At 46.5% G+C, this 25,803-nt stretch overlaps 1 protein-coding gene across 1 annotated transcript in view; it reads left to right on the top strand.

Annotated features, from left to right (window-relative positions):
- The window catches only part of ENPP6 (ectonucleotide pyrophosphatase/phosphodiesterase 6), an 81,082-nt gene that overhangs the window by 9,835 nt on the left and 45,444 nt on the right, over window positions 1–25,803 (top strand). The window contains exon 2 of the mRNA XM_043454458.1: window positions 22,887–23,066. Coding sequence (XP_043310393.1) covers window positions 22,887–23,066 — 180 coding nt within the window. The remainder of the gene's footprint in view (window positions 1–22,886; window positions 23,067–25,803) is intronic.

Raw genomic sequence — 25,803 nt, 5'->3', positions numbered from 1 at the left:
CAGGCCTGGTTACCCTGGTTTTACATCTGAGGGAACTGAGGCTGGGAGATATAAAATCGCTCATTCAAGCTCACAGAGCCCCAGGCTGGCAGAACCTGTGAGAACAGCATCCTGTCTTCCTGTTGGGACCTCCTGCTTTCAAGGAAGTGGCTCTGAGCGCAACGCTGTCCTGTGGCCATCCAAGTGTCTGCCCCTCAGCCAGAGACCTTGTAGCTGCTTTCATTATGCACGCGACACACGCCTGCACACACACACGCCACAGTGCGTGTGTCCCTGCCCATCCAGGCTTCTTCCAGACCAAGAACCTCAGGGACAACTCTGCTTTTAAACCCTCCTTTGTGTGTCTCAATGGACAATACGAACAATAAGCGCTTCTGGGGTTGAATATAAAAGAGAGGATTCAACCTCAGACACTTAGCTACTTATCTCAGTCGGCCACGGCCGAACAGTTGTATGGCATGGTTTAAACAGGCCTCTTTTGACAAGCCACATCTGGGACACTGACCCAGGCCATCACAGTGACCCTGGACCAGGCGTTCGTTCGTTCACTTGGTTCTGGGGCCCGGGAGGGCCTGGCGGTCCCAGTGAGGGCAGGACCTTCGCTCAAGTTTCTCACGTACCCTGACACTTTAGGAACTCAGTAAGCATTCCTTTGTGCGTGTTAGAGTTACTTAGGACTTCCCCGGTGGCTCAAATGGTAAAGAATCTGCCTGCAGTGCAGGAGACCCGGGTTCAATCCCTGGGTTGGGAAGGTCCCCTGGAGAAGGAAATGGCTACCCACTCCAGTATTCTGGCCTGGAGAATCCCATGGACAGAGGAGCCTGGTGGGCCACAGTCCACAGGGTCGCAAAGAGTCAGATACAATTGAGCAACGAGCACTTTCACTAAAATTACTTGGAAACTGCTTTATCCTAAATACTCAGCCCGTTTCCTTTTAAATTCTCTTTCCCATCACACCCCCTACTTCTTACAGAAAGGCAGCCCTCAAGGCTAGGCCATCATGGGGGAGCTTTGCAGTTCCACAGTGGATGAAAAATCCAAATGGATGCTGCAAACACTGCCTAAAACAGCAGCCTGACAGCCCCCTTCTCCCCAGCCCCAGTCCACACCAGTTCAGGATAGGTTTCCGAAATGCAAAGTAGAAGTGTGTATAATTAAGTATTTTGCACATTCTGTCAAATATTTTAAGAAGTGAGTAGATAGCCAATTGGAAACTCCTTATGGTTTACCTTTTCACTAAATTCCAAACCGGGGAGGACTTCAGCGCTCTGGTGGCTTAAAACAACTTCAGTCTTCTTCCCAAGAGATTTTAGGTTTGGGAGTTTAAGTCATTTATAACCAGGAGTCTGGAAAAGTTTTCAGAAATAGCAGTTCCCTTGGGAGAATGGTGTGAGGTAGAAGGTATCCTTTTTACCCAGCTTCTACCTCAGGTGGTTTCGTGGTCAGCAGAATATGAATTTCTTAGTAACGTGAAAAAAAAAGGCAGTGCTTCTACCAAAACAAGATTACCTTGTGTTTGACTTTGCCCTGTTTTCTAGTCTTTCCAGTCAAGGCCATAAGCAACCGCCTGTCCCCTCGCATGAGTCCCCTTTCTCTCCACGTTTGGGCGCCCACCCTGGTGCTGACCAGCTCCTCACCCTGGGTGTGGCCTGCTCGCTTCCTCTCTGACTTTTGATGATGTCTTGGCAAGAAGGGTGATAGATTAGAAGCAAGAGGTATTAGTTCTAGTCTGGCTACAGTGGCTTCTAAACCCTGTGGCTTCAAAGTCTTTCTGGGTTCAAGTTTCTTTCCTGAAAAAAAATGAGGGGATTGAGGGCTCCAAATAGCAGTGTTAGTCACTCAGTCGTGTCCGACTCTTTGCGACCCCATGGACTGTAGCCCGCCAGGCTCCTCTGTCCATGGGATTCTCCCAGCAAGAATACTGGAGTGGGTTGCCATGCCCTTCTCCAGGGGATCTTCCTGACCCAGGGATTGAACCCAGGTCTCCTGTGCTGCAGGCGGATTCTTTACCATCTGAGCTATGGGGAAGTCCCCTCTGAGCTTGAGGGCTCCAAGGAGTGGGTTTAAATGCTGTGACGAGGTCCTCTGTCTTATGTATTGTCGTGATCGCTTCTCTTTTTTTTTAACCCAAGTTCTTCTTTATAACATTTTTATTTATTGTTTGTTTGGCTCAATGTTGTATTGAGCAGCACGTGGGATCGCAGTTCCCCAACGAGAGATCAAACCCGTGCCCCCTGCACTGGGAGGGCGGAGAGTTAACCACTGGGCTGCCAGGGGCGTCTCCTGTTGTGACCAGTTCTGTTTCCCCTGGAACTTTCCGACCCTGATGCATGTCAAAGGGAAGAGAGTGTTGTTATTGCCCCGGGCGCCCTCTGGACAACAGTGGCTACTGAACCCAAAGGGCACTGTAGCTGTGGTTAGCATTTGAAGCCAGACAGCCATATACTCACTTTTCAAAGGATGAATGTTGTTCTTACACTCACGCCTTGCCCTGTTAAGATTCATAGTTATGATTTTTTTTTTAAGGACTACCAGAGACCCTATAAAAATGGTATCATCTTCTTTTTTATAATAATTTATTTATTTATATTTGGCTGTGCTGGGTCTTTGTTGCTTTTCTCTAGTTGCAGCGAGCAGGGGCTAATCTCCAGTTGCATGCGTGGGCTGAGTGCAGTGGCTTCCTTGCTGTGACGCTTGGGCTCTAGGGTGTGAGGGCTTCACTAGTTGCAGCACGTGGGCTCAGGAGTGGCGGCTCCGGGCTGCAGGGCACAGGTTCAGTAGCTGTGGCCCAACGGGCTTAGTTGCTCCAACTGGTGAGATCGACCCCGGTCAGGGATCAAAACCGAGTCTCCTGCATTGGCAGGCGGATTCTTTACCACTGAGCCACCACCAGGGAAGCCCCCAGAGTATGATTTTAAAAAGAGGAAAGTCACCTGGTTTGAGGTAGGATTGGGGAGCAGGGTGTGTGGGGAGGGGTTAGAATCCTAGGCCAGAAAGTTTTACTTAAAATCATATCCTTCACTATCAATTTCCCAGAGGAATAAAGTTTAATAATTCTTTGGGGGGAAAAAACTAATGGACTCCATGCCCCCCTGTTTCACTGGAGAAATCCCCCCATAGAACTGTGGCAAGGAAAGAAGGGCAGCCAGGGAGGAATTTCCCTGCAATTCCTCCCTGAAATTCCAGGGAGCAATTCAAGGTGTAGCCTTGAGGAACTATTTATGATTAATATATCGACTTCAGTCCACTCTTCCAGTGTGGGGCCTGCTGGCCGGCCGGGCACACGAGCTGCTGGGTTCTGAGCCTCTGAAACAGCCTGACAGGCCAAACCTTCTAATAGCAACATCCAGTGCTATCTTTCAGCCTCTCTCTGCGGAATTTCTTTTGACCATCCCTGCCTTCGACAGACTCTTCATTGGTTTCCAAATTTCCTCCCTCCTCTCAATCCACCTTTATACTAACTTCTGCTGACTTCTCTTCTGCTAACCCCTTCACTCGGAGACTCCGTGTGGCCCTTGTTCTCCGGTCTTTGCTTATTCTCTCTCCCCATTTCGGTGGTCTCATCCTTCATGAGGTCTCACCCCTCATGCACATTTACTGTTGATTCCCATTTGTCACCACCTCTGCCCCAGATCACCACTACTTTATCTACTTCATGTCTTTTTAGTTTTGCCTTTTATGATATTTCACATAAATAGAGTCATTCAATACATGGTCCCTTGGGTCTTACTTCTTTTACTGAGCATACTATTTTTGAAAAACAGACTGGTTCCAAATCAGGAAAGGAGTACATCAAGGCTGTACATTGTCACCCTGCTTATTTAACTTATATGCAGAGTACATCATGTGAAATGCCAGGCTGGATGAAGCACAAGCCAGAATCAAGATTGCTGGGAGAAATATCAATAACTTCAGATATGCAGATGACACCCTTATGGCAGAAAGCGAAGAGGAACTAAAGAGCCTCTTGATTAAAGTGAAAGAGGAGAGTGAAAAAGTTGACTTAAAATTCAACATTCAAAACACTAAGATCATGACGTCTCATCCCATCACTTCATGGCAAATAGATGGGAAAACAATGGAAACAGTGAAAGACTTTATTTTCTTGGGCTCCAAAATCACTGCAGATGGTGATTGCTGCCATGAAATTAAAAGACACTTACTCCTTGGAAGAAAAGCTATGACCAACCTAGACAGCATATTAAAAAGCAGAGAGATTACTTTGCCAACAAAGGTCCATCTAGTCAAAGTTATGGTTTTCATCCAGTAGTCATGTACGGATGTGAGAGTTGGACTATAAAGAAAGCTGAGTGCCAAATAATTGATGCTTTTCAACTGTGGAGTTGGAGAAGACTCTTGAGAGTCCCTTGGACTGCAAGGAGATCCAACCAGTCCATCCTGAAGGAAATCAGTCCTGAATATTCATTGGAAAGTCTAATGCTGAAGCTGAAACTCCAATACTTTGGCCACCTGATGCGAAGAGTTGACTCATTGGAAAAGTCCCTGATGCTGGGAAAGCTTGAAGACGGGAGGAGGAGGGGACGATAGAGGGTGAGATGGTTGGATGGCATCACCAATGCAATGGACATGAGTTTGAGTAAGTTCCAGGAGTTGGTGATGGACAGGGAAGCCTGGTGGGCTGCAGTCCATGGGGTTGCAAAGAATCGGACACAACTGAGCGACTGAATTGGACTGAACTGTTTGTGAAGTTCAGTCACCGGGTGGCAGGTGTCCATAGTTTGCTCCTTTTAATTGCCGAGAAATGTTCCATCATGTGGCTATCCCCCAGGTTTCTATAATGAAAATGTCTCAAAGCTACAGAAATGCGGAAATAGTATTATGAGTATCTGTGTGCTGTGCCTCTCTCACTGTTAACATTTGGCACGTTTGCTTTTATGCTCACTTGAGAAATACAGAGTTCTGTTTTATTTTGGTTTTTGTGTCTGCTGAACCAGCTGCAAGTCAATTTCTGGGACTTCCCTGGTGGCGCAGTGTTTAAGACTCTGTGCTTCCCCTGCAGGGGGCGCAGGTTTAATACTTGGTCGGGGAACTAAGATGTCATGTGCCACATCAGTTCAGTTGCTCAGTCCTGTCTGAGTCTTTGCGACCCCATGAACTGCAGCACGCCAGGCCTCCCTGTCCATCACAAACTCCCGGAGTTTACTCAAACTCATGCCCATCGAGTCAGTGATGACATCCAGCCATCTGATCCTCTGCCGTCCCCTTCTCCTCCTGCCCCCAATCCCTCCAAGCATCAGGGTCTTTTCCAATGAGTCAGCTCTTCGCATGAGGTAGCCAAAGTATTGGAGTTTCAGCTTCAGCATCAGTCCTTCCAATGAACACCCAGGACTGATCTCCTTTAGGATGGACTGGTTGGATCTCCTTGCAGTCCAAGAGACTCTCAAGAGTCTTCTCCAACACCACAGTTCAAAAGCATCAATTTTTCGGTGCTCAGTTTTCTTCACAGTCCAACTCTCACATCCATACATGACCACTGGAAAAACCATAGCCTTGACAAGATGGACCTTTGTTGGCAAAGTAATGTCTCTGCTTTTTAATATGCTATCTAGGTTGGTCATAACTTTCCTTCCAAGGAGTTAAGCGTCTTTTAATTTCATGGCAGCAATCACCATCTGCAGTGATTTTGGAGTCCAAAAAAATAAAGTCTGACACTGTTTCCACTGTCTTCCCATCTATTTCCCATGAGGTGATGGGACCAGATGCCATGATCTTAGTTTTCTGAGTGTTGAGCTTTAAGCCAACTTTTTCACTCTCCTCTTTCACTTTCATCAAGATGCTTTTTAGTTCCTCTTCACTCTCTGCCATAAGGGTGGTGTTATTTGCATATCTGAGGTTATTGATATCTCTCCCAGCAATCTTAATTCCAGCTTGTGCTTCTTCCAGCCTAGCGTTTCTCATGATGTACTCTGCATATAAGTTAAATAAGCAGGGTGACAATATATAGCCTTGACGTACTCCTTTTCCTATTTGGAACCAGTCTGCTGTTCCATGTCCAGTTCTAACTGTTGCTTCCTGACCTGCATATAGGTTTCTAAAGAGGCAGGTCAGGTGGTCTGGTATTCCCATCTCCTTCAGAATTTTCCAGTTTATTGTGATCTACACAGTCAAAGGCTTCGGCATAGTCAATAAAGCAGAAATAGATGTTTTTCTGGAACTCTCTTGCTTTTTCGATGATCCAGCAGATGTTGGCAATTTGATCTATGGTTCCTCTGCCTTTTCTAAAACCAGTTTGAACATCTGGAAGTTCTCGGTCACGTATTGCTGAAGCCTGGCTTGGAGAATTTTGAGCATTACTTTACTAGCGTGTGAGATGAGTGCAATTGTGCGGTAGTTTGAGCATTCTTTGGGATTGCCTTTCTTTGGGATTGGAATGAAAACTGACCTTTTCCAGTCCTGTGGCCACTGCTGAGTTTTCCAAAATTGCTGGCATATTGAGTGCAGCACTTTCACAGCATCATCTTTCAGGATTTGAAATAGCTCAACTGGAATTCCATCACATCCACTAGCTTTGTTCGTAGTGATGCTTTCTGAGGCCCACTTGACTTCACATTCCAGGATGTCTGGCTCTAGGTGAGTGATCACACCATTGTGATTATCTGGGTCATGAAGATCTTTTTTGTACAGTTTTTCTGTGTATTCTTGCCACCTCTTCTTAATATCTTCTGCTTCTGTTAGGTCCATACCATTTCTGTCCTTTATTGAGCACATTTTTGCATGAAATGTTCCCTTGGTATCTCTAATTTTCTTGAAGAGATCTCTAGTCTTTCCCATTCTGTTGTTTTCCTTGATTTCTTTGCATTGATCACTGAGGAAGGCTTTCTTATCTCTCCTGGCTATTCTTTGGAGCTCTGCATTCAAATGGGTACATCTTTGCTTTTCTCCTTTGCTTTTTGCTTCTCTTCTTTTCAAAGCTATTTGTAAGGCCTCCTTAGACAACCATTTTGCCTTTTTGCATTTCTTTTCCATGGGGAAGGTCTCGATCCCTGTCTCCTGTACAATGTCACGAACCTCCCCCCATAGTTCATCAGGCTCTCTGTCTATCAGATCTAGTCCCTTAAATATATTTCTCACTCCCACTGTATAGTCATAAGGGATTTGATCATGGTGCAGCCAAAGAAAGAATGTCAGTTGTTAACATCATGACACTTTACCTGCCCCCACCTGCTGCCCCCCAAATAATGCAGCGTGTCTAGGACATACTTCCATATGACCACAATTATTTTCAGATTTTTCTCCATTGCCAAAAAAATATCCTTTATAACCTTTTCTGAAAGGAAAATTCTAACTACGGTTCAAGCAGGCCACTCAGCTGCCATGCTTCTTTGCTCTCCGTCAAGAGTGACGTCCCTGCCTTTCTGTTTCCTCTGGACTCCCACCATGTTGACATTCTTGAGAAGCCTGGGCTGTATTTTAGATTTGTCTGACTTTTCTTCATGGTTAGATGCATTAAAAAAACTTTTTTTTTGGCAAGAATTCTACATTTTTAAGAATCCAAACTAGGACAAGGGGTCATGCAAGTTAGGACAGCATGACGCGTGTACAAAGGTCTAAGATGTTGGGACTTTTCTAGAAGAGGGTCCCTGCAGCTCTCCCTCCGCTCACCCCACAGATGCTGACACACCAGTGGCTCTTTGTGGCCCTGGTTGGGTGGTTCTCACAGGCTTTTTTTACCTTGAAGTTCACAGGGAGTTTTGTCGTAGATGTTGTCCATGGGATGTTGGTACTGCTATTTTTGTCTTGGGGGGGGCGGATTTGGTGACATTCAAAATCTGTGCAAAATCAAGAAGATACTTTTGAAAATGAAAAAAGTTGCTGAGAATCAGAAACAACAGCTGTGAATCAGAACTGTCCTGGGAAAATGCTGCCCGTGACCCAGAAATCCTAGTCCTAGGTAGAGATAAGACTCTGAAGATGTGGATTTTCATCATTCTCATTATGGTTTATCTGAGTATAAATTTGGGGATTACAATTGAACCTTCTTTGGGACTTCCCTGGTGGTCCAGGGGTTAAGACGTTGCCTTCCGGTGCAGGAGGTAGGAGTTTGATCCCTAGTCGGGAAGCTAAGATTCCCACATGCCTCAAGGCCAAAAAAAACATAAAACATAAAGCAACAGAAACAATATTGTAACAAATTCAATAATGACTTTAAAAACAGTCCACATCAAAAAAAGTCTTAACAAATTTTAATGTACTTTTTGGTATGTTGGGTCCCTTGTTTAAGGATCCCTGTATTTCGTCAGTTTGGGAAAGTGTCAGCCGTTATCCCTTGTGATGTTGCCGGTCCTCTGGTCCCCCTGTTCCTCCTTCTGGAGCTCTGATCCGATGTAACTCAGAACTTCCCATTCTATCCTCATCTCTTACCTTTGTCTTAGTTTCCCACGGCTGCTGTAACAAATTGCCACAAACCAGGTAGCCTAAAACAACAGAAGTATTTTCTTTCACAGTTTGAGGGTCCAAAACTCTGAGATCAAGATGTTGGCGGGCTTGGTTCCTTCTAGAGGCTCAGAGGGAGAACGTTCCATGCCTCTCTCCCAGGTTCCGGCGCTGCCAGAACTCCTTGGTGTCCTTGGCTTGTGGATTCATCACTCTGATCTCTGCCTCCATCGTCACATCGTCTTCTCCTTTTGTGCAACTATGTGTCGTCTTCTTATAAGGACACTTGGACAATCTAGGATGATCTCATCTTAAGATCCTTAGTTTCACCTGTGGAGAACCTTTTTCTATGTACAATCACATCCACAAGCTTTGGGGGGATGTACCTTTTAAGGAGCCACCATTCAGCCCACCACAGTCTTTCTTTCATATTTTGACCTCTTTCTCTTTAATCTCTTTCCTCTGGGTCATTCAGTGATATCTTCAGTTTCCCTATCTTTTCAGCTGTGTTTATTCTGTGATTTATCTTGCCACCAAATTTTAATTTAAATGATTATATTTTTAACGTCCAAAGTTCTGTTTGATTCCTTCTTAATCCTGCCAGGTTATTTTTGATAGCCTTTTGTTCCTTGATAATGTTGATTCTCTTTTATTTCTTTAAACATGTCATAAAGCTTATTTCATATTCTAAATATGATAATCCCAAAACTCTAAAGCCCTTGATGCTAAATTTGTGGTTTTACTGTCTCTGCTGATGTTCACAATGACTGATTAGTTAAGATAAAACCAACTGCTGCACACTTAACCTCCAAAATCTCAGTGGTTTAACACTCCGGGTCTTTCTCTATTACTTCCGTCATGTCAAGTTGACGGATTGACGTGGGGCTATGTCCTGTGTGGTCATTCAAGGACATTGACTGACAAAGGCTCTGCCATGTTCAACACGTGGCCTCCAGGATCGCCCTGAGCACCAGCATCCTGCTAGTGGACAGGAGCGTCCCTAGAGGACCCCAAGAGTGGTCTTTGTGGGCCAGGTCTGGAAATGCCATCTACCTCTTCTGCTTTCCTTCCTTTATCCAAACCACGGGTCATGGCTCCACCTGGATACAAGGGTGGCTGGAAACTAGAGTTGCTGGCTGGTCTGTTGCAACAATTATTCACTATGGAAGGAAGGCAAAGGCCATTAGCTAAGAACTACCTGCCTGAGACGTACGATTTGTTTCTCTGTGTCTTAGGCCTTTCTTTCTTTTAGCTCATATTTGATTGAACTTAGTCTGTGGGAAATCCGAGAGCTTAAATTGGAACTTAAGAGAAGATATTCATTTGCTTTGCTAAGAAAGAAGGGACACTACTGACCTGGGATCACTTGTGAACTTGGCAATATTTCAAACTCACGTGCATATGTGTGTGTGTTACCCAAGATCTAGTTACATTGTATATTGTAGTTTTATTGTAGAGGGAGAGTCTTTCAGAGCATACACATCAGTGTTCCTCGCTTACCTGTCAATGGCAAGTATCTGTGCTCTAATATTCAAGTTTATTTTGTTGGCTGTGCAATCTAAAATGAGAAGCTATTCACTTATTCCTACATACGATATGTGCCTGATAGAATCTCATATTCTCGTCAGGTCCCGTTAGTCTGACACTGGTTTACTACTCAAGTCCGGACCAGGGATCCCTCCTACAGGTTTGCGTTTGCTGCAGCGACTAAGGGGGCTGCCCTGGGTGTGTGGCCGCCTGGCCCCCTGGCCTCTCTCTGTACCTCGCCCTGAATCCTCAGCATGTTTAGTATCTTCACAAGCAGCTCTGGGGATGCTAGGATGCCTTTACATATGAAAAATGTCAGAACAAAATACCAGGCTGGCAAAGGTGCGCAGTGCCCAGCGAGAGCCTGGGTGAGGCTGTGAGTAGTGATGATTGTGACGGCCAGCAGAGGGCAGTGTTGGGCCAGGCATTTCCCAGGCGCAGGGGAAATGTCATAAACGCCTGAGGTTAGTTTCCGAATTGGGGATTCACTGGTTACAAAGCTTCCTGAGTAAGGGTAATGGGTGGTAGTGCCTTTTTCTACGCCTCGGCCCCCCCGCCCAAGGAGATTTGAGAATCTACTTCAAGGGCTTGTGTGTGACTATGAGACAATAAATAGGCTACCCAGCCTTATCCCTCCTGGAGCCATTGACCACTGCATGCTGTTTGATAAGGTTGCCCTTTATTTATTTATTATTATTATTATTTTGGCCACACAGCATGTGGTATATCAGTCTCCCGATGAGGGATCCGACAAGGATCAAACCTGCTCCCCCTGCATTGAAAGCTCAGAGTCTTAAGCACTGGACCACCGGGGAAGCCCAATAGGGTTGCCCTTTAAAAGAGGATTTAGGTGGTGGTTTGCATTTCCCCAACGCCTACTGTGTGCCAGACTTCATGCTAAAGTGTTGCCTACCCCAAATTATTTAACTCTGGACAAACGTATGGGGCTTCCAAGGTGGCGCTAGTGGTAAAGAATCTGTCTGTCAATGCAGGAGACCCAAGAGACTAGGGTTTGATCCCTGGGTTGGCAGTATCCCCTGGAGCAGGAAATGGCAGCCGACTCCAGTATTCTTGCCTGGGAAAATACCATGCGCAAAGGAGCATAATGGGCCACAGTCCATGGGTTCGCAAAGAATCGGACACGACTGAGCGACTGAGCACCCTGCACACACAAAGGTATGACTGCTTTTCAGAGGAGAAAGCTGAGGCTCTCTACAGTTAAGTGACTTGTGTGAGATCCCAGCGCAGGGGCCGACTTTGATCTGTTGGGCTCCAAGTGCTTTCCGCTCGGCCACGTGCTTCTCATCGGTCCTCAGTTCCTGCCAGTTTTCATCCTTCCGGATGCTTCTATTTTTAACTCAAAAAGCTCCTCTATTCCAATGACGTCTTCTGTTTGGACTGGGAAGCTCTCAATACATCAGAAAGATACTTCTCACACCTAGCCACGTGACGATGGTGCTCATTTGAGTTACTCTTTCATCCCCAGGGCAAGTTATCTTTCAACACATTTTATATATGCTAAGAGCAGCTAAGGAGAATTATGTACACAGATCATTAGGCCAGGTGCAGGGTCAGCTCCAAACAGTCTGTTTATATGCGGGTCGCTCATTGATCTGGGCAGATAAGCTGTGGCTACAGCCATGACCTAAACTGATTTTTTAATCCCATGATTTGGGAGACTGGTCTTACTATTCTACGGCCACACCTGACCCAAGGCAGTGAACTTGGATGGGCTAGCATCATACTTCACACATGGGTTTTTGTTTGTTTATTGTAGATTGGTTGGTTCACACTGGTGGTGGTTTAGTCACCAGTTCTGACTCTTGTGACCCCATGGAGGGTAACCCACCAGACTCCTCTGGTCTATGGGATTTCCCAGGCAAGAATACTGGAGCAGGTTGCCGTTTCCTTCTCCAGGGTATCTTCCCGACTCAGGGATGGAACCCGGGTCTCCTGCATCACAGGCAGTCTCCTGCACTGCAGGAGGACTCTTTACTGACTAAGCCACCAGGGGCTGGATTGAACCATTAACTTTGTGATCACCTCATATGCCCGAATAGCTGAATTTGATCATTTTTTATCAATTGCTGTCATTAATGGTTGATCCAATAATGTTTTGGTACCTGTTGTTGGAGATCACCCATCAGCCATTCCAGGTTGTGCACCAGTTGAAAAGATGGATTGTCGAACATGGCTTGGATCCAGGACCTAAGTGTGCCCTCCCCCTTTTTTAAACAGAATTGAACTCCCCTCCTTACCCCCAGCCCTGCCCCAGTCACAGGTGGGGGCAGCTGGAGAACTAGAGCATCCCCCTGCCCTGGTGGGAGGAAGACTCCTGTCCTGGGTGAATTTATGGGGAGGGAACACAGAAGGGGCCTCCCACCACCAGCAGGCAGACAGGACGGGAGGTGGCTGCAGCCTGTTTTATGCCAAAGTCACCCCCTCTTAGCAGGAGGACTGTGGCCGACCTGACGTCACTGTGGGAGGGGAGGCTGGCTGAGTGGGGAGGAGTTGGATGCTTTATCATTGGGGAGAGGGAGAAGAAGCTTCTAGACTGAGGTGTTGGTGGGTTCTCTCTTGTATATGATGTATTCCCTGGCGGCTCAGACCATAAAGAATTTGCCTGCAGTGCGGGAGACCTGGGTTCGATCCCTGGGTTGGGAAGATCCCTGATAACCCCTCCAGCATTGTTGCCTGGAGAATTTCATGGACAGAGGAGCTGGGCGAGCTCTAGTCCATGGGTTTGCAAAGTCAGACATGACTGAGTGACTAAAACACACACTCTTGTGTATGGAAGATTAAAGGCCAGGAATAAGGACTTTCCCCCTCCAAACATCTACCATCTTTAAAAAAATTTTTTTCTTTGAGACTCAATTTTATTTATTATTTTTATTTTTAAACTTTTTGGCTGCATGGCCTGTGGGATCTTATTTCCCCAACCAGGGATCAAACCTGTGTCCCTTGCATAGAGAATGCAGAGTCTTAACCACTGGACCATCAGGGAAGTCCCACACCTACCATCTTTGGAAGACCCTAGAAATGCTCATGCAAGAGACCTGAGTTTGATCCCTGGGTTGGGAAGATTCCCTGTAGGAGGATGTGGCAACCCACTCCAGTATTCTTGCCTGGAGAATGCCGTGGATGGAGGAGCCCGGTGGGCTACAGTTCACGGGGTCGCAAATAGTCGGACATGACTGAGTGACTAAGCACAGCATAGCACAGAAATGCTCAATAAAATGGGAGTGTGTTTCAGAAGGGATTCCATCTTAAATGCAGTAATTAATTCAAGCTCTTTTCCAGCTTTGTGCTGAGATGAGGATAGATTAAATTGTCTGGAAATATCCTTGAGCTTTGGTAAAAATTAGCTTTCCTCAAATAAAGAGTGTTTAAAAGTCCCAAGCTTACCTTTTTGCCCTTATACTGGAAAATAGCTTTTGTTTCTGTACCTGTCTTCTAGTTGCTAAATAATTACACCAAGCTAGCATGTTCCAGAAAAATAATACATTCTTTTGAGTCCAGTGACCTCAAAACTCTGAGCATGACTATCTCCAATCAAAAAATCTCTCCTCTCTTAACATTCTGGGGTTATTTTTGTTGCAGTCCCTACACTTCACACTATAATCAAAGCCTATTATCTCGGACTTGCAATATTTGTGACTCAGACTTAATCAGGACTGTGTCTAGCACATACATCAGTTGTTGCATTTAAAGATGTGCAAATTGTGAACTTTTCTTTCAACTTGATCTTGCATATTTCTCTTAAAACCTCTTCTTTAACACACCAAATCCTGTCTTTGATCAAGTTAAGAAAATAAGATGTATTTCCTAGCAAAGGTGACCCATAAAGCCAATTACAGTTTGTAAGTTAGGTCGGTACTTCGAGCAGTGCACTCTTCATTCTTTCAAATCTCTTGGGTATCGAGTAGTTCCTTGAACATTCACTAGTCTAAACAGGGTCTCAACTCATTTGTAGACCCTCCAAATGGAAAAGTGCAGAGAGGAGTCTAGCGGTGGAAAAGTCTGGCTTATATAACGTTCTCAGGCTGCCGGGCTCTGAATCCAGCATGCAGTTACTTCTTGGCATCGTGTCAATTTGAGGTGATGTCTGTACATACGTTCAGTCTCTAAAATGCACCCATTAACTGGAGACCCCTACACTGCAGACCTTTGGGAGCCTCTCATTCCGCAGCTGGACGCCTTCCAGAAGGAGAGGGAGGGTAGGAGTCCCGATCCGCTTTGTTAGTACCCCTTGTCTGGCAGTCTCCCCTCCTTCAGAGATATTTCTGGTACAGTTTGTGCATGATAATCAATTGCCAGCGGCAGGCGGGTCTGGCTTTTCTGAAGATCCGAGCTCCTCTCTGTGATCACCTCGGGGAGAGCCTCAGAGGCAGTCCCTGGATCTGGGGCAGTTTCTACCCAAATGACCAAACCCTGGTGGGCCGGGGAGCCACCCGGTGGCCGGAGGGGAGAGGCTGCTGGGGAGGGTGTGAGCATTGAGTCCCCGAGACCTGGCTTTGAGCTGGGGCTCTGCCCTCGTAGCGGCTCCCTGGCACTAGCCTTGCCCCTCAGCCACGCTGAGCCTTACTCTCCCACCTGCAGCACGGGCACAGTGTTATCTGCCTCTCAGAGTTGTGTTGAAAACTAAATGAGATGGAAGCACCTAGTTCCAGGTACATGGAAGGTGGGGGAGACCTGGGAACTAACTAGTCCTCTTACTAAGCTGATCAGCAGACACCCGTCAAGTTGGCTCAGACCTTTGGCCTTCAGGTCATGGCTCCTCCTGAGTCTAACTCCAGCCCAGGTAAAGTGCTTCCTGAGTGGGCTGATCCCCAGAGCCTGACCCCTGACCCTCATGGTCCCCGGAAGTCAACCGGTCCTTGAGGGCAGATGCTCTACGATGGCATGAAAGCTGGTCCAGCAGTGGCAGCAGCTCCATCTCTGTGGGTGTGTTAGGGCTGTGGAGGGTACCCAGTGTCAGGTGAACTAGTGACCCCCAGTTAGCTGGTGTTAGAGGGTCATCGTGGTCAAGAGTGAGGACTCTGGGTCCAGGCTCCCTCGGTTGAATCCTGGCTCAACTTCACCTGCCGGTGTGAGAATTCAATCCAGCTGACTCTCCGGGCCTCATTTACTTCTCCTATAAAGTGGGCCTACCACGAGTACTTGCCCGTGAGGGTGATGGTGAAGATTAAACGTGCTGGTTTCCTAAAGCTGCTTTAAGTACCACAAGTTGGGTGCCTTGGAACACCGCAAATGCACTGTCTCGCTGTTCTGGTGGTCAGAGGTCAGAAACCAAGGAGTTGGTAGGGCCCCGGTCCCTCTGAAGGCACCAGGGGAGGGTCCTTCCTTGCCACTCCCCGCTTCTGGGGCCCCTGGTGCTCCTTGGCTTGTCAATGACCATCTTCTCGCTGTGGCTTTACAGCATCTTTCCTCTGTGCATGTGGGTCCCAGTGTCTAAATGCCCCCTTTATAAGGACATCGGATTAGGGGCCCCCTGTGACCTTATTTGAACTTGATTTCCTCCGTAAAGATCCACTTTCCAAATAAGGTCACCTTTTGAGGTACTGGGCGTTGAAGACTTCAGTATATTTTTGGGGGAAGGGTACCATTCAATCTGAGGAGGGCATGGCAACCCACTCCAGTATTCTGGAGAATCCTCATGAACAGGGAGCCTAATTGGCTGCAGTCCATAGGGTCACAAAGAGTCGGTCATGACTGAGCGACTCGGCACAGCACAGTACCGCTCAACCTGTAACAGACGGACTCAGAACAAACCTTGGAACACAGTAAGCATTGCCTATGTTTTTAAACTGTTTTTGTCTGTAATACTCACCACAGTCCAGCCAGGGAGGTATTATTATCCCCATTTTAGAGATGGAAAAGTGAGGCTCTGAGAATTTACAGATTAGCCTCAATTTCCACAGCTAGAAACAGGGGAAGACGCCTTCACCCCAACTCTGACCTGTCTGACCACAGGCTCATGCTCTCTCCAGTGTCCCCGTCAACCTCTCAGAGATGGACAGCTTGCCCACAGCTGGTGCCGGGTGTCCATTAAGCATGGTTGTGACCCAGACTTCCAGCCGGTGTGGCCACAGAGGCCTGCCTGCCTGCAGCTCTGGGCTCAGAAGTCACCTGAGTGCTGCCTCTGGGTGAAAATGTGTATGCTCTAAAAGAATCATTTCCAAAGTCCACATTAATATTTTATAACCTGTATTTATATCTCCATGTTTTGACTAAACTGATGTGCCTAAAGTATGACTTCACTTTTCAACCAGCTATTTTGATATCTAGTAGACGTGGCCATATTCAGCTAATGGAAACACATGGATGTCAGAAAAACAATGAATGGCTTTAGAAATTAAAGATTAGTATAACTTTGTAAAGGTGATTGTACACCCCAAGAATTCAGAAAGCTTTTGTATAATAGAGAAATTCCTCATTGGTTGTGGAACCTGAGTGTTTAGTGATGAATTCACTATGTCGTCGTTTCTCGGCATGTGTGTTTAGAGACATAAATAAATGATCTAAAAAGGCCAAGAGGTCTCATCTTGAAGTCAGCATAGTTTTATGCTCCAGATTGCAAATATAACCACTAAACCTATTGCAACCATGAAAAAGTGAAGTGCCCAGAATATGATGATGAAAGAGAGATGACCCAAGTTTGAGTCGCTCGTATCTCTTTGCCCGCCCCCCTGCCCCCACCGCCGTCCACATACGATTTATTAGCACTGGGACGGTGAGCAAAATATTCAACCCTTTGCAGCTAATACATATAAAATGTGGAGAGTCATTCCTTACTTCTGAATTCATAGGTGGTGGGTTAGGCCAGGGGTTTCCCTGGTGGCTCAGATGGTAAAGAACCTGAGATGCAGGTTCAGTCCTTAGGTGGGGAAGATTACCTGGAGGAGGGCATGGCAGCTCACTCCGGTGCTCTTACCTGGAGAGTCCCATGGACAGAGGAGCCTGGCAGGCTACAGTCCGTGGGGTTGCACAGAGTCAGACAGGACTGGAGCGACTGAGCAACACGCACGCAGAAGTTAGAACAGGAGACCAGCTGGGGTGTCTTCCGTTCCTGAGATGTGTGTAGGGTCATATGCACTCACAAGGCGTGTGCCGGGACCTCAGGCTCAGGTGGTCCCCATTTCCAGTTAAGGACTCACTCCTCCACCTAAGAAGTCAACACGATTGATTTTCTCGAGAAGCCCACGCCTTAGCGTTCTCTTTGGCGGTTGTGCTGGGAATTCTCTATTGGTCTCTGCCCTCCTCCCCCTTCTCTGGCCTGCCTGGAGCCCCTGGAGGATCTCACGGAGAGCCTCAGCTGGACAGCACTGGGGGGACAGTGGAGGCCTGTATTGATCTCCCCCCAGGCTCCCTGCTGGCCACACCAGCTCCCCCTGCCCTTCAACCCTGGGGGGCAGGTGCACAATGGGTGAAAATGGAAAAAGCCCGGGTTGCTTCACTGTCTCTTATTGACCCCCCAGGGCCCTGGCCACCCCTTTGCAAACAACCCCTTTGATAACCAACCATGTGTCATGCCAGGACATTGGCTGCGGGAAGCTCTGACTGTTTTGAATTATACTAGCCCAGCATGTCATTAAGGAGATCTTGCCTTCCCAGGAAAGGGAGCCCTGAGTGATAGGGTGGAAAGTTCTACATTTCACCTGAATAAAATGTTCTCCCCCTCATCTCATCATTGTATACACATGCTATCACCTCAGTTGAATACCTCCTGATTTTACTTCTCCTTCACTGTGACTGTGAAATAGGGGCAAATAAAGGATGCTTTCTCTAGACCTGCCAGATAGAATACAGGATACTTGGTTAAATTAGAGGTTTAGGTCAACAACAAATAATTTTTTAGCAGAAGTATGTTCCATGGAATATTGGGGACATATTTATAGTAAAAAATCGTTTATCTGAAACTCAAATTTAACTGGGAATCTTAGAACTTTTCTTTTTTTAACTAAAATATAACAACTCCAACTAGAATGGCCTTCTGAAGTGGGTAGTTCCTGTTCAAAGAAACATTTTCTTTTTGTTTTGTTTTGTTTTGTTTCCTTTTTGTCCTTCCTTATTTTCTTCCTTCTTTCCCCTTACCCCCATTTTTTAAAGCATTCTATAAGCTAATAAATTAAAAGATGCTTGCTTCTTGGAAGAAAAGCTATGACAACATATGCAACATATGCAACCTAGACAACATATTAAGAAGCAGAGGCATTACTTTACCAGCAAAGGTCCATCTAGTCCAAGCTTTGGTTTTTCCAGTAGTCACTAATGGATGTGAGAGTTGGAGTATAAAGAAAGCTGAGCACTAAAGAATTGATGCTTTTGAACTGTGGTGTTGGAGAATACTCTTGAGAGTCCCTTGGACTACAAGGAGATCCAACCAGTCCATCCTAAAGGAAATCAGTCCTTTTCCAATGAGTATTGGAAGGTCTGATGCTGAAGCTGAAACTCCAATACTTTGGCCACCTGATGCAAAGAACCAACTCATTGGAAAAGACCCTGATGCTGGGAAGGATTGAAGGCAGGAGGAGAAGGGGATGACAGAAGATAAAATGGTTGGATGGCATCACCGATGTGATGGACATGAGTTTGAGCAAGCTCCAGGAGTTGGTGATGGACAGAGAAGCCTGGCGTTCTGTAGTCCATGGGGTCACAAAGAGTCAGACATGACTGAGCAACTGAACTGAACTGAACTGATGAGCTAATGAGGGCTTCCCAAGAGGCACTAGTGGTAAAGAATCCAACTGCCAATGGAGGAGGCATAAGAGACTTGCGTTCAATCCCTGGGTTGGGAAGATCTCCTGGAGTAGGCATGGCAACCCACTCCAGTATTCTTGCCTGGAGAATCCCATGGATTCTGGTGCCTGGCGGGCCACAGTCCATGGGCTCGAAGAGTCGGACAGGACTGAGCAACTTAGTGCGCGTGCATAAGCTAATGAGCTATGCAAACTTAGGAGTGAAGCAGGAGCTTTGGAGGGCTGAACTGTTTTTGAGAGAACTTTGAAGTTCAGGGAGAAATTTTGGAGGTAGGTGATATGTAGCAGAGATGAATCAGTAAGGTGTGCAAGGTCAGAGTTTTTTGAGTGAGGGGCCAAGGAGGAAACCTTGGTGGGGGAAGTTGAAAGGACTTTTAAGAACCTGGATGTCTGACCCTCAATCTGCAGTTCTTTGCACTGCTCTCAGTCTTCCTGTTCGTACCCCACTGAATCCCCAGTTAAGTTTATCCGACTCGTGCATGTTTCATGTGAGCAGGTTTTTTGTGCCAGGCAGTAAAGCAGTGAGCGTCACTTCTGGGGTGCCATATGTTATGGCAGCAGGAGTCTAGAGGAGAGATGCCTGTGATGTAGTGAGTGTCACAGGAAAGTGCAAGAATGCAGTGGAAACGGGGTTGGGACAAATCACATGGAGAACTCAGAAGAAAGGAGGCTCCAACTGATCTCCAGATTTCATTTGTCAGCATGACTCTCTACCCTCATATTAATAATGTAACTTAATGTTCAGAGGTTTTACTATGTGCTATGTATTCATCTATGTGGTGGTGGTTTAGTTGCTAAGACATGTCCGACTCTTTGCAACCCCATGGACTGATACCCGCCAGGCTTCTCTGTCCGTGACATTTTCCAGGCAACAACACTGGAGTGGGTTGCCATTACCTTCTCGAATTTATGTATGTATTCATAGGCATATGTGTGTACAGAGCTTCATTTGGAGGAGGTGGGGGAGGAGGGAGAGGAGGTTGATCTTCCTTAACACTGTACCTGAAATCCACCTGAGATTTGTGGTCTGTGATGGTGTCAGGAGAGTTTCTACTGATGTTTTGAGCAAAGGGTCTGAGTAATCAAACTACAGCGAGGCTCTGTTTAGAAAGCCCAGAGCAGAGAAAAATCAAGAAGAGTTGCAGATGCATAAAAATAGAGACAGGTCAGGCAGAAATATGGAAAGGAGAGCTTGTGGGCTACAGAAGCCGGTACATTGTGCTCTGTTCTGTTCTTTTCCGCTTTTGCCCAAGCAATAAAAACAAAAGAGCGAGAGAAGGCCAGGGTGGGTAAGGAAACCAGCCTGAGGAAGAGCAGACTCAGAGTCACAGACACAGACTGCCAGCCTTCATATATTCATGCGAAGGAAAACCAGCTCAGCCGGGAGAAAAGATTTGAGCAGGAGATGGAGAGCAAACGTCTCCTGCTGGCTTCCGTGAAAGGCAGTGCTTCCCAGAACAAAGGGATGCCCCTGGGGACCAGCCCGGCATCTGTGATTAAGCCTTTGAAGAATAAATACACCCTCTCACTTCAACTCAAGGCCCAATCTACTAAAAGAATAAAACCCACTTTCTGAACAGGTTTCCGAGATGACCTTCTTGTTGAAAGGTCTCCCTCTTCACTTCGAAACCCTTTAATCATAGAAGGGAAACCACTGGTTCCAGGACCTTCTTGGGCACCATCCTCTCCCAGGAAGTGGTCAGGACCCTCCTTGCTGGTGCTCATGTCATTCATCCTCTGGAGAGGGGTTGGGTCTCGGGACAGTGGGGATGGATGAATTACCTGCTTAGGTCTGAGCTCCCCTTAGAAGGGATGTGCCACTCTGGGCCAGCCTGGACCAGCCTGGGTGCCGGTGGGGACCAAAGCCATCTCTGGAGGTCTTGTCTCAGAGATGCTTCCCTGGAGAGGGCCATAATTAAGGTCTCTGAGGCTCACCGGAGTCTACAGGCTCCATAACCAATTGGTATGGAAAGAAGATACAAAAACTAATGCTAGGTCCTACCTATCGTTGAGAACAGAAGACCCTTTAGGGAAAAAGTGAAGAGACCCAGATGACCACAGGAAAAAAGTTTTCATCATCTGAAATGTAAAAATATGGTAGAGTTGTGCATTAGCTGCACACACAGATCCTACCTCTCCTCAGTGAGGCCTTGTGGGTATTTAAAAAACACAAGTGGAAGAAGTAGAGAATTTAGTTTAGCAGAAATTCTCAGGGAGAATATTCTCTCTCTGCCTCCCTCTCTCACACATACATGCACACCCCCCCACTCCACAATCCAGTCATGTTACAGCTCTATAATCTAGGGGATGCCATCACTTTTCACCCATGAGGGAAAGAGCAAAAGATAGTAAGAAAGCCTGTAAACTTTGGGTCTAGAGTGTTGAAAGCGAGTGTTGAAAAGAAGAGGGGAATTTCATCAAATGATATTGTAGGGTTTCTCAGACATACAAGGATGGAAGTTTTAAATACTTAAAGTTTTTTTGTTTGTTTGCTTCATGCTTCTCTGAATACAGCACATTTTCAAAACTGAATCATATGAGGCCCCTTGCTTAGATCTGGGTTTCATGCATTTCTTCTACAGTAATCGAAACAGTTCCAATTGAAAGTAGAAATTGCTGCGCGTGTGCACACACACACACACACACACACACACACACACACCTTCTCCCTACTATTTGAACTTTTTGGCCAACGCTATACATAACAAGGGGTTCCCTGGTGGCTAAGTGGTAAAGAATCTGATAGCCAGTGCAGGAGACGTGGGTTTGAGCCCTGGGTCGGGAAGATCCCCTGGAGGAGGAAATGGCAACCCACTTCAGAATTCTTGCCTGGAGAATCCCATGGGCAGAGGAGCCTGGAGGGCTATAGCCCACGGAGTAGCAAAGAGTCTAACACGACTTAGCCACTAAACAACAACATGCATAACAAGGTACTTGAGTATGGGTACCACATTTATTCAAATGTGAATCTCTACATCCAGAGGAGCATTTAATAAATGTTAGTTGGAGGAATAAATGAAACTCGGAAGTTCTGTAGTCATTGGATAATTTGCTCAAAGTTTTAATTTATTTATTAATTCTGTCAATTCACACGTGAAAGCTTTGGTCAGGGTCAAAAAACTAACTCTACAGCTTTGAACAAAAATAGTTTTGTTTGGCTCTCTGGGCTTTAAATCGAAAGCATCACTTGTGGAACACCTGAGTTTCTATGATGAAATAAGAGGTTTTTACTTTGGGATATTTGGAGTCTGCAAATTTTCAAAATTATATTTTACGGTTTCTCCTTTTTTGATTAAAAGTAAAGTGTGGGTGTTGAGGGGTAGGCGCTGGCAGGAAGAAAGAACAACAGCAGACAAACAAGGAAACAAAAAAGCCACTTTGATGAAGCATCGTCAGTGAACTCGATGAAGCATGTGTCATCCCGGAGCCAAATGATGCTCACTAAAATCACAGCAATTTCTGATGCACTTGCCAATGTTTGTGTTATTTTTACTTTAAAGATGTAACAGATTGCTCCAAAATAAATAATTTAAGCTTCATGTTTCAAATGAGTCCAAGTGCTGCGTCTTTCACTTCTGCACCCAACAGAAGCTCCCCTCGTGTCTACACCACGCTCCACTGGGAGGGCTGTTTTCTTGCTTTGTTTTTCAAAGCGGAGTCTATTTTTCACCATTCTGTTCCAAACATCAGGGGTTCTATCATCATTCGGCACTTGAAGCGATAACTCCTCTTTATCTGGGAAAAATGGGAACAAACTCCGTGGCGTCTAGATTCGTGATCTGGTGGGAGGAGGACTTGTAAAAGCTGCAGAGAGAGCTCTGGGCTGAGAACATAACCCAAGCCCATGGGAATCTGCAGTGTTCACACTGATTCTTTTCTGGATGTCGAGCCACGAACAATGGGTCAGGTTTTACACACGATGGTCTCAGTTTAACTTAAAATAGCTTCAGACTTGGCCAATTACTTTCACTTGAAATGGCCTCATCATCAATCAGTATTGAACTTCTTACTGGGTTGTTTGCCTTTATGGTACAATCTAAGAGAAAAGAAACATCTATGATTTTTTTTTAAAAATCAAAAAATAAGAATGTATGCTGTTCTCTGCTCCCTAAATAAGCACGAACAGCTTATAAATTCAGAAAATAAAGATGACATGTAAAAATACCAGAACAATAAACTGACAGCCATGTGTCTTCGTTAATGCAGGTCGCCACTGTGAGGTCCATCACATGACCGAGAACTACATGTGGGACTCTGACACCAACAAGTCATTTAACATAGGTATCAACAGAGACAGCCGGTTGCCTCTCTGGTGGAACGGATCAGAACCTCTGTGGGTCACTCTGACCAAGGCCAAAAGGAAGGTCTACATGTACTACTGGCCAGGTGAGTGAACTGGCCTCCAGGCCACTCCAACCTTCCAAATCTCAAAATACAGTGGCATCTCTGAGGACAAGCATGCATGTGGAGGTGTTTGAAGACCAAGCCAGGGTTTGAAAAACTGGGGTCTTTGTTCAAAAAATATCTTATGGATGTGTTTCTTTATATTTTGCTGCACATAGATATATTTGAAGACCAAGCCAGGGTTTGGAAAAGTGGGGTCTTTGTTCAAAAAATGGCTTATGGAAGTGTTCCTCTATATTTTGTTGCCCTGTGGCATGTGGGATCTTAGTTCCCAGACCAGGGATCAAACCTATGTCCCCAGCATTGGCAGGCAGATTCTTAACCACTAGGGAAATCTCCTTTATATTTTGGTTTGAACGCTAGCATCAGACCAGACACTATGCCATCTCTTACTATCCTTGTTCAGCAATATTTCTGCATTTTCATGGGCAGAATTTTGGATACCCAGGAGAGATAAGTAATAGGGTGCTTATTTGCTTTACTAAAGAATTTGGAGTACCATTTCTATAGATTTTGAGATCCCCTACAATACTGGAAAGAGGGTTCAAAGCTCTTACAACTTTTTGGTTGTGCATTAAATGAAGCCTCTGTATTAACAGTCTGCCTGCACATCATAGGTCAATGAGAAACTGAAGGACTTAACTTACTTCAGTGAGGGAGGTAAGCAGTCATGTAGACTGTCCTGGAGACCGCAAGGAGGCTTCAGCATCTCTCATCTTTTTGTTTTATTCTATTTTTTGGCTGCGCCGTACAGCTTAGTTTCCTCAACCAGGGATTAAACCTGTGCCCCCTGCAGTGGAAGCACAGAGTCTGAACCACTGGTCCACCAGGCAAGTCTGGGAGGCTCTCATTTTGTCAGCCAAAACTCTGTCATTAAGGGTGACAGGATTCCATGACAGCAAAATAAGCAACTCACCTCTGTCTTCCCATTGATGGGATATGTTGCTAGGCAAGTGCACAATGTGACTGTTCCACGCACATGGCTGCAGACACTTTTTTCCTATTGCTTCGTGGTGTAATACTAGATGATCGTCCTTGTGGAAGGAGAGATGGGGGAGGCCTAGAAGAAGCGAAGGTTTACAAGCAGAGAAGCTGCTAGAGGGATTTCGCTGGGCTGGGCTGGTGGCAGAGCAGCCTGATGAAATGGTGAGAGCGTGGTGGGTTCTGGGGGCTGGGGGAGCCTGGAGAGAAGGGTGAGTAAGCCCGGGCTGAGTCACAGGTGGCCCACGTGGAGGACGTGGGCCTTGAGCAGGAGTTTGGAGGATGCTGGTTGGAGGCAGTCACGTGGAGAGTGGTTCAGGGCATTCAAGGCCGTGCCAGCTCCCGGGGGAGGAGCGTGGAACACAGACAGATGGAGAACGGGCAACCTGCCATGCTGTGGCGAGTGCCCTAAAGCCGCCACTGAGCAGAGACTAGCACCCAGAGGTGAGCCGGGGACGACCAGGGCGGCTTTCACATCACATCAGCTACTTCACCTCCGAGCAGCGAGACAGACAGACTGGTCCTGCTGCCAGATGCCGAGCTAGGGGAGCATTAGAGTTGCTTCAGGAGACACCTGGGGTTTGGTCCCTAACGGCTACCTTGGCTGACGTGAGAAGAAGCTTTCAAGCAAGGGTAGGATTTAGAAGATGCCATCACCTTAAATGGAGGCTCCATTTTTCAAAGAGTTGGACGTAAGATTAAGAAAACTAGTGGGTGCCTCAGCCAAGCTAATCAGACTCCGAGAGGAGGCAAGCTTAGGTTCAGCACAATGTGATGAGATCCGGAGCCAAACGCTGCCGCATTTTGAGGTCATTCTCAGTAATCGGCGTTGAAAAGCCCAAGGATCATGGTGTGTAGGCCCAGCAGAGGCACAAATGGATCGCACTGTCTTAGGGGCCACCTCAGAACAGACCATCAAGACAAATATTGCCCTTCCACAGTATCCGGTTAATTTAACTTTCCATGTCTTGGAACTTGAGTTCTTCCTGCCTTGGAGAGGACCTTCCCCGGAATCTCCTCCCCTCACCCCACATGCTTCATCCACCTGTGTTCCCCCTCTCCCATGACCTTTTGGGTGGCTTTGAATGCTGATGTTCGCGGAAAGGCAGAGGAAGACCCTAAAGGAGACAGTTGCCGTATTTCAGACTCCTCTCTGCCCTATTCCAGAGCATCACTCTTGATCTCACCTTGGGGCATCTGGCTCCGTAACCATGATCAACAATTTGAATTTATATATCGCCGAGTAGCTACAAAGTCTCGATGCTAGTTTGCATGTAAAGTATCTTGCTGCACCTCCAAAACGGCTCCTGAAGGGCAAGAAAAAGCCCGTCGCTTTCTCTGAGTCCCAGCTAACGTGACATGACAAATACACCTTGAGGTCAGTGTAAGGTGTTACCTGTCGGGAGGGCAGAAGCTAAAAAAGATAACCTCCTAGAATTTCCTCGGTGACCCAAACGAAGATTAGCTAACTGTCTGGCTGTGTGGAAGTCTTGAGAGAAATTGGATGAAAAGTCTCTGGCTTCTTAGACACTGTCCAGTCCTTGTAAACTGGATCCACAAATTTAGATTCCTTGAGAACCCGCTGGCTCTGAAGGCCCTGCCGCCCAGCCCACGGCCAGTGCGCTCCGGCCCCTCCGCTCCTACTGGCTGACCGCCGAGGCACTAACAGGGACAGCTGTCTTTTTCCTTCCCTCCTCTGTCCCTTCCAGACACAGCGCCTGGCCCGGGGTGTTCCTTG

Source organism: Cervus canadensis, chromosome 31, assembly GCF_019320065.1.
Source record: "Cervus canadensis isolate Bull #8, Minnesota chromosome 31, ASM1932006v1, whole genome shotgun sequence".
NCBI classification, from domain to species: Eukaryota; Metazoa; Chordata; class Mammalia; order Artiodactyla; family Cervidae; genus Cervus; species Cervus canadensis.
Note: the sequence above shows the minus strand (reverse complement) of the source record. Positions and strands in the feature narration are given on the sequence as shown.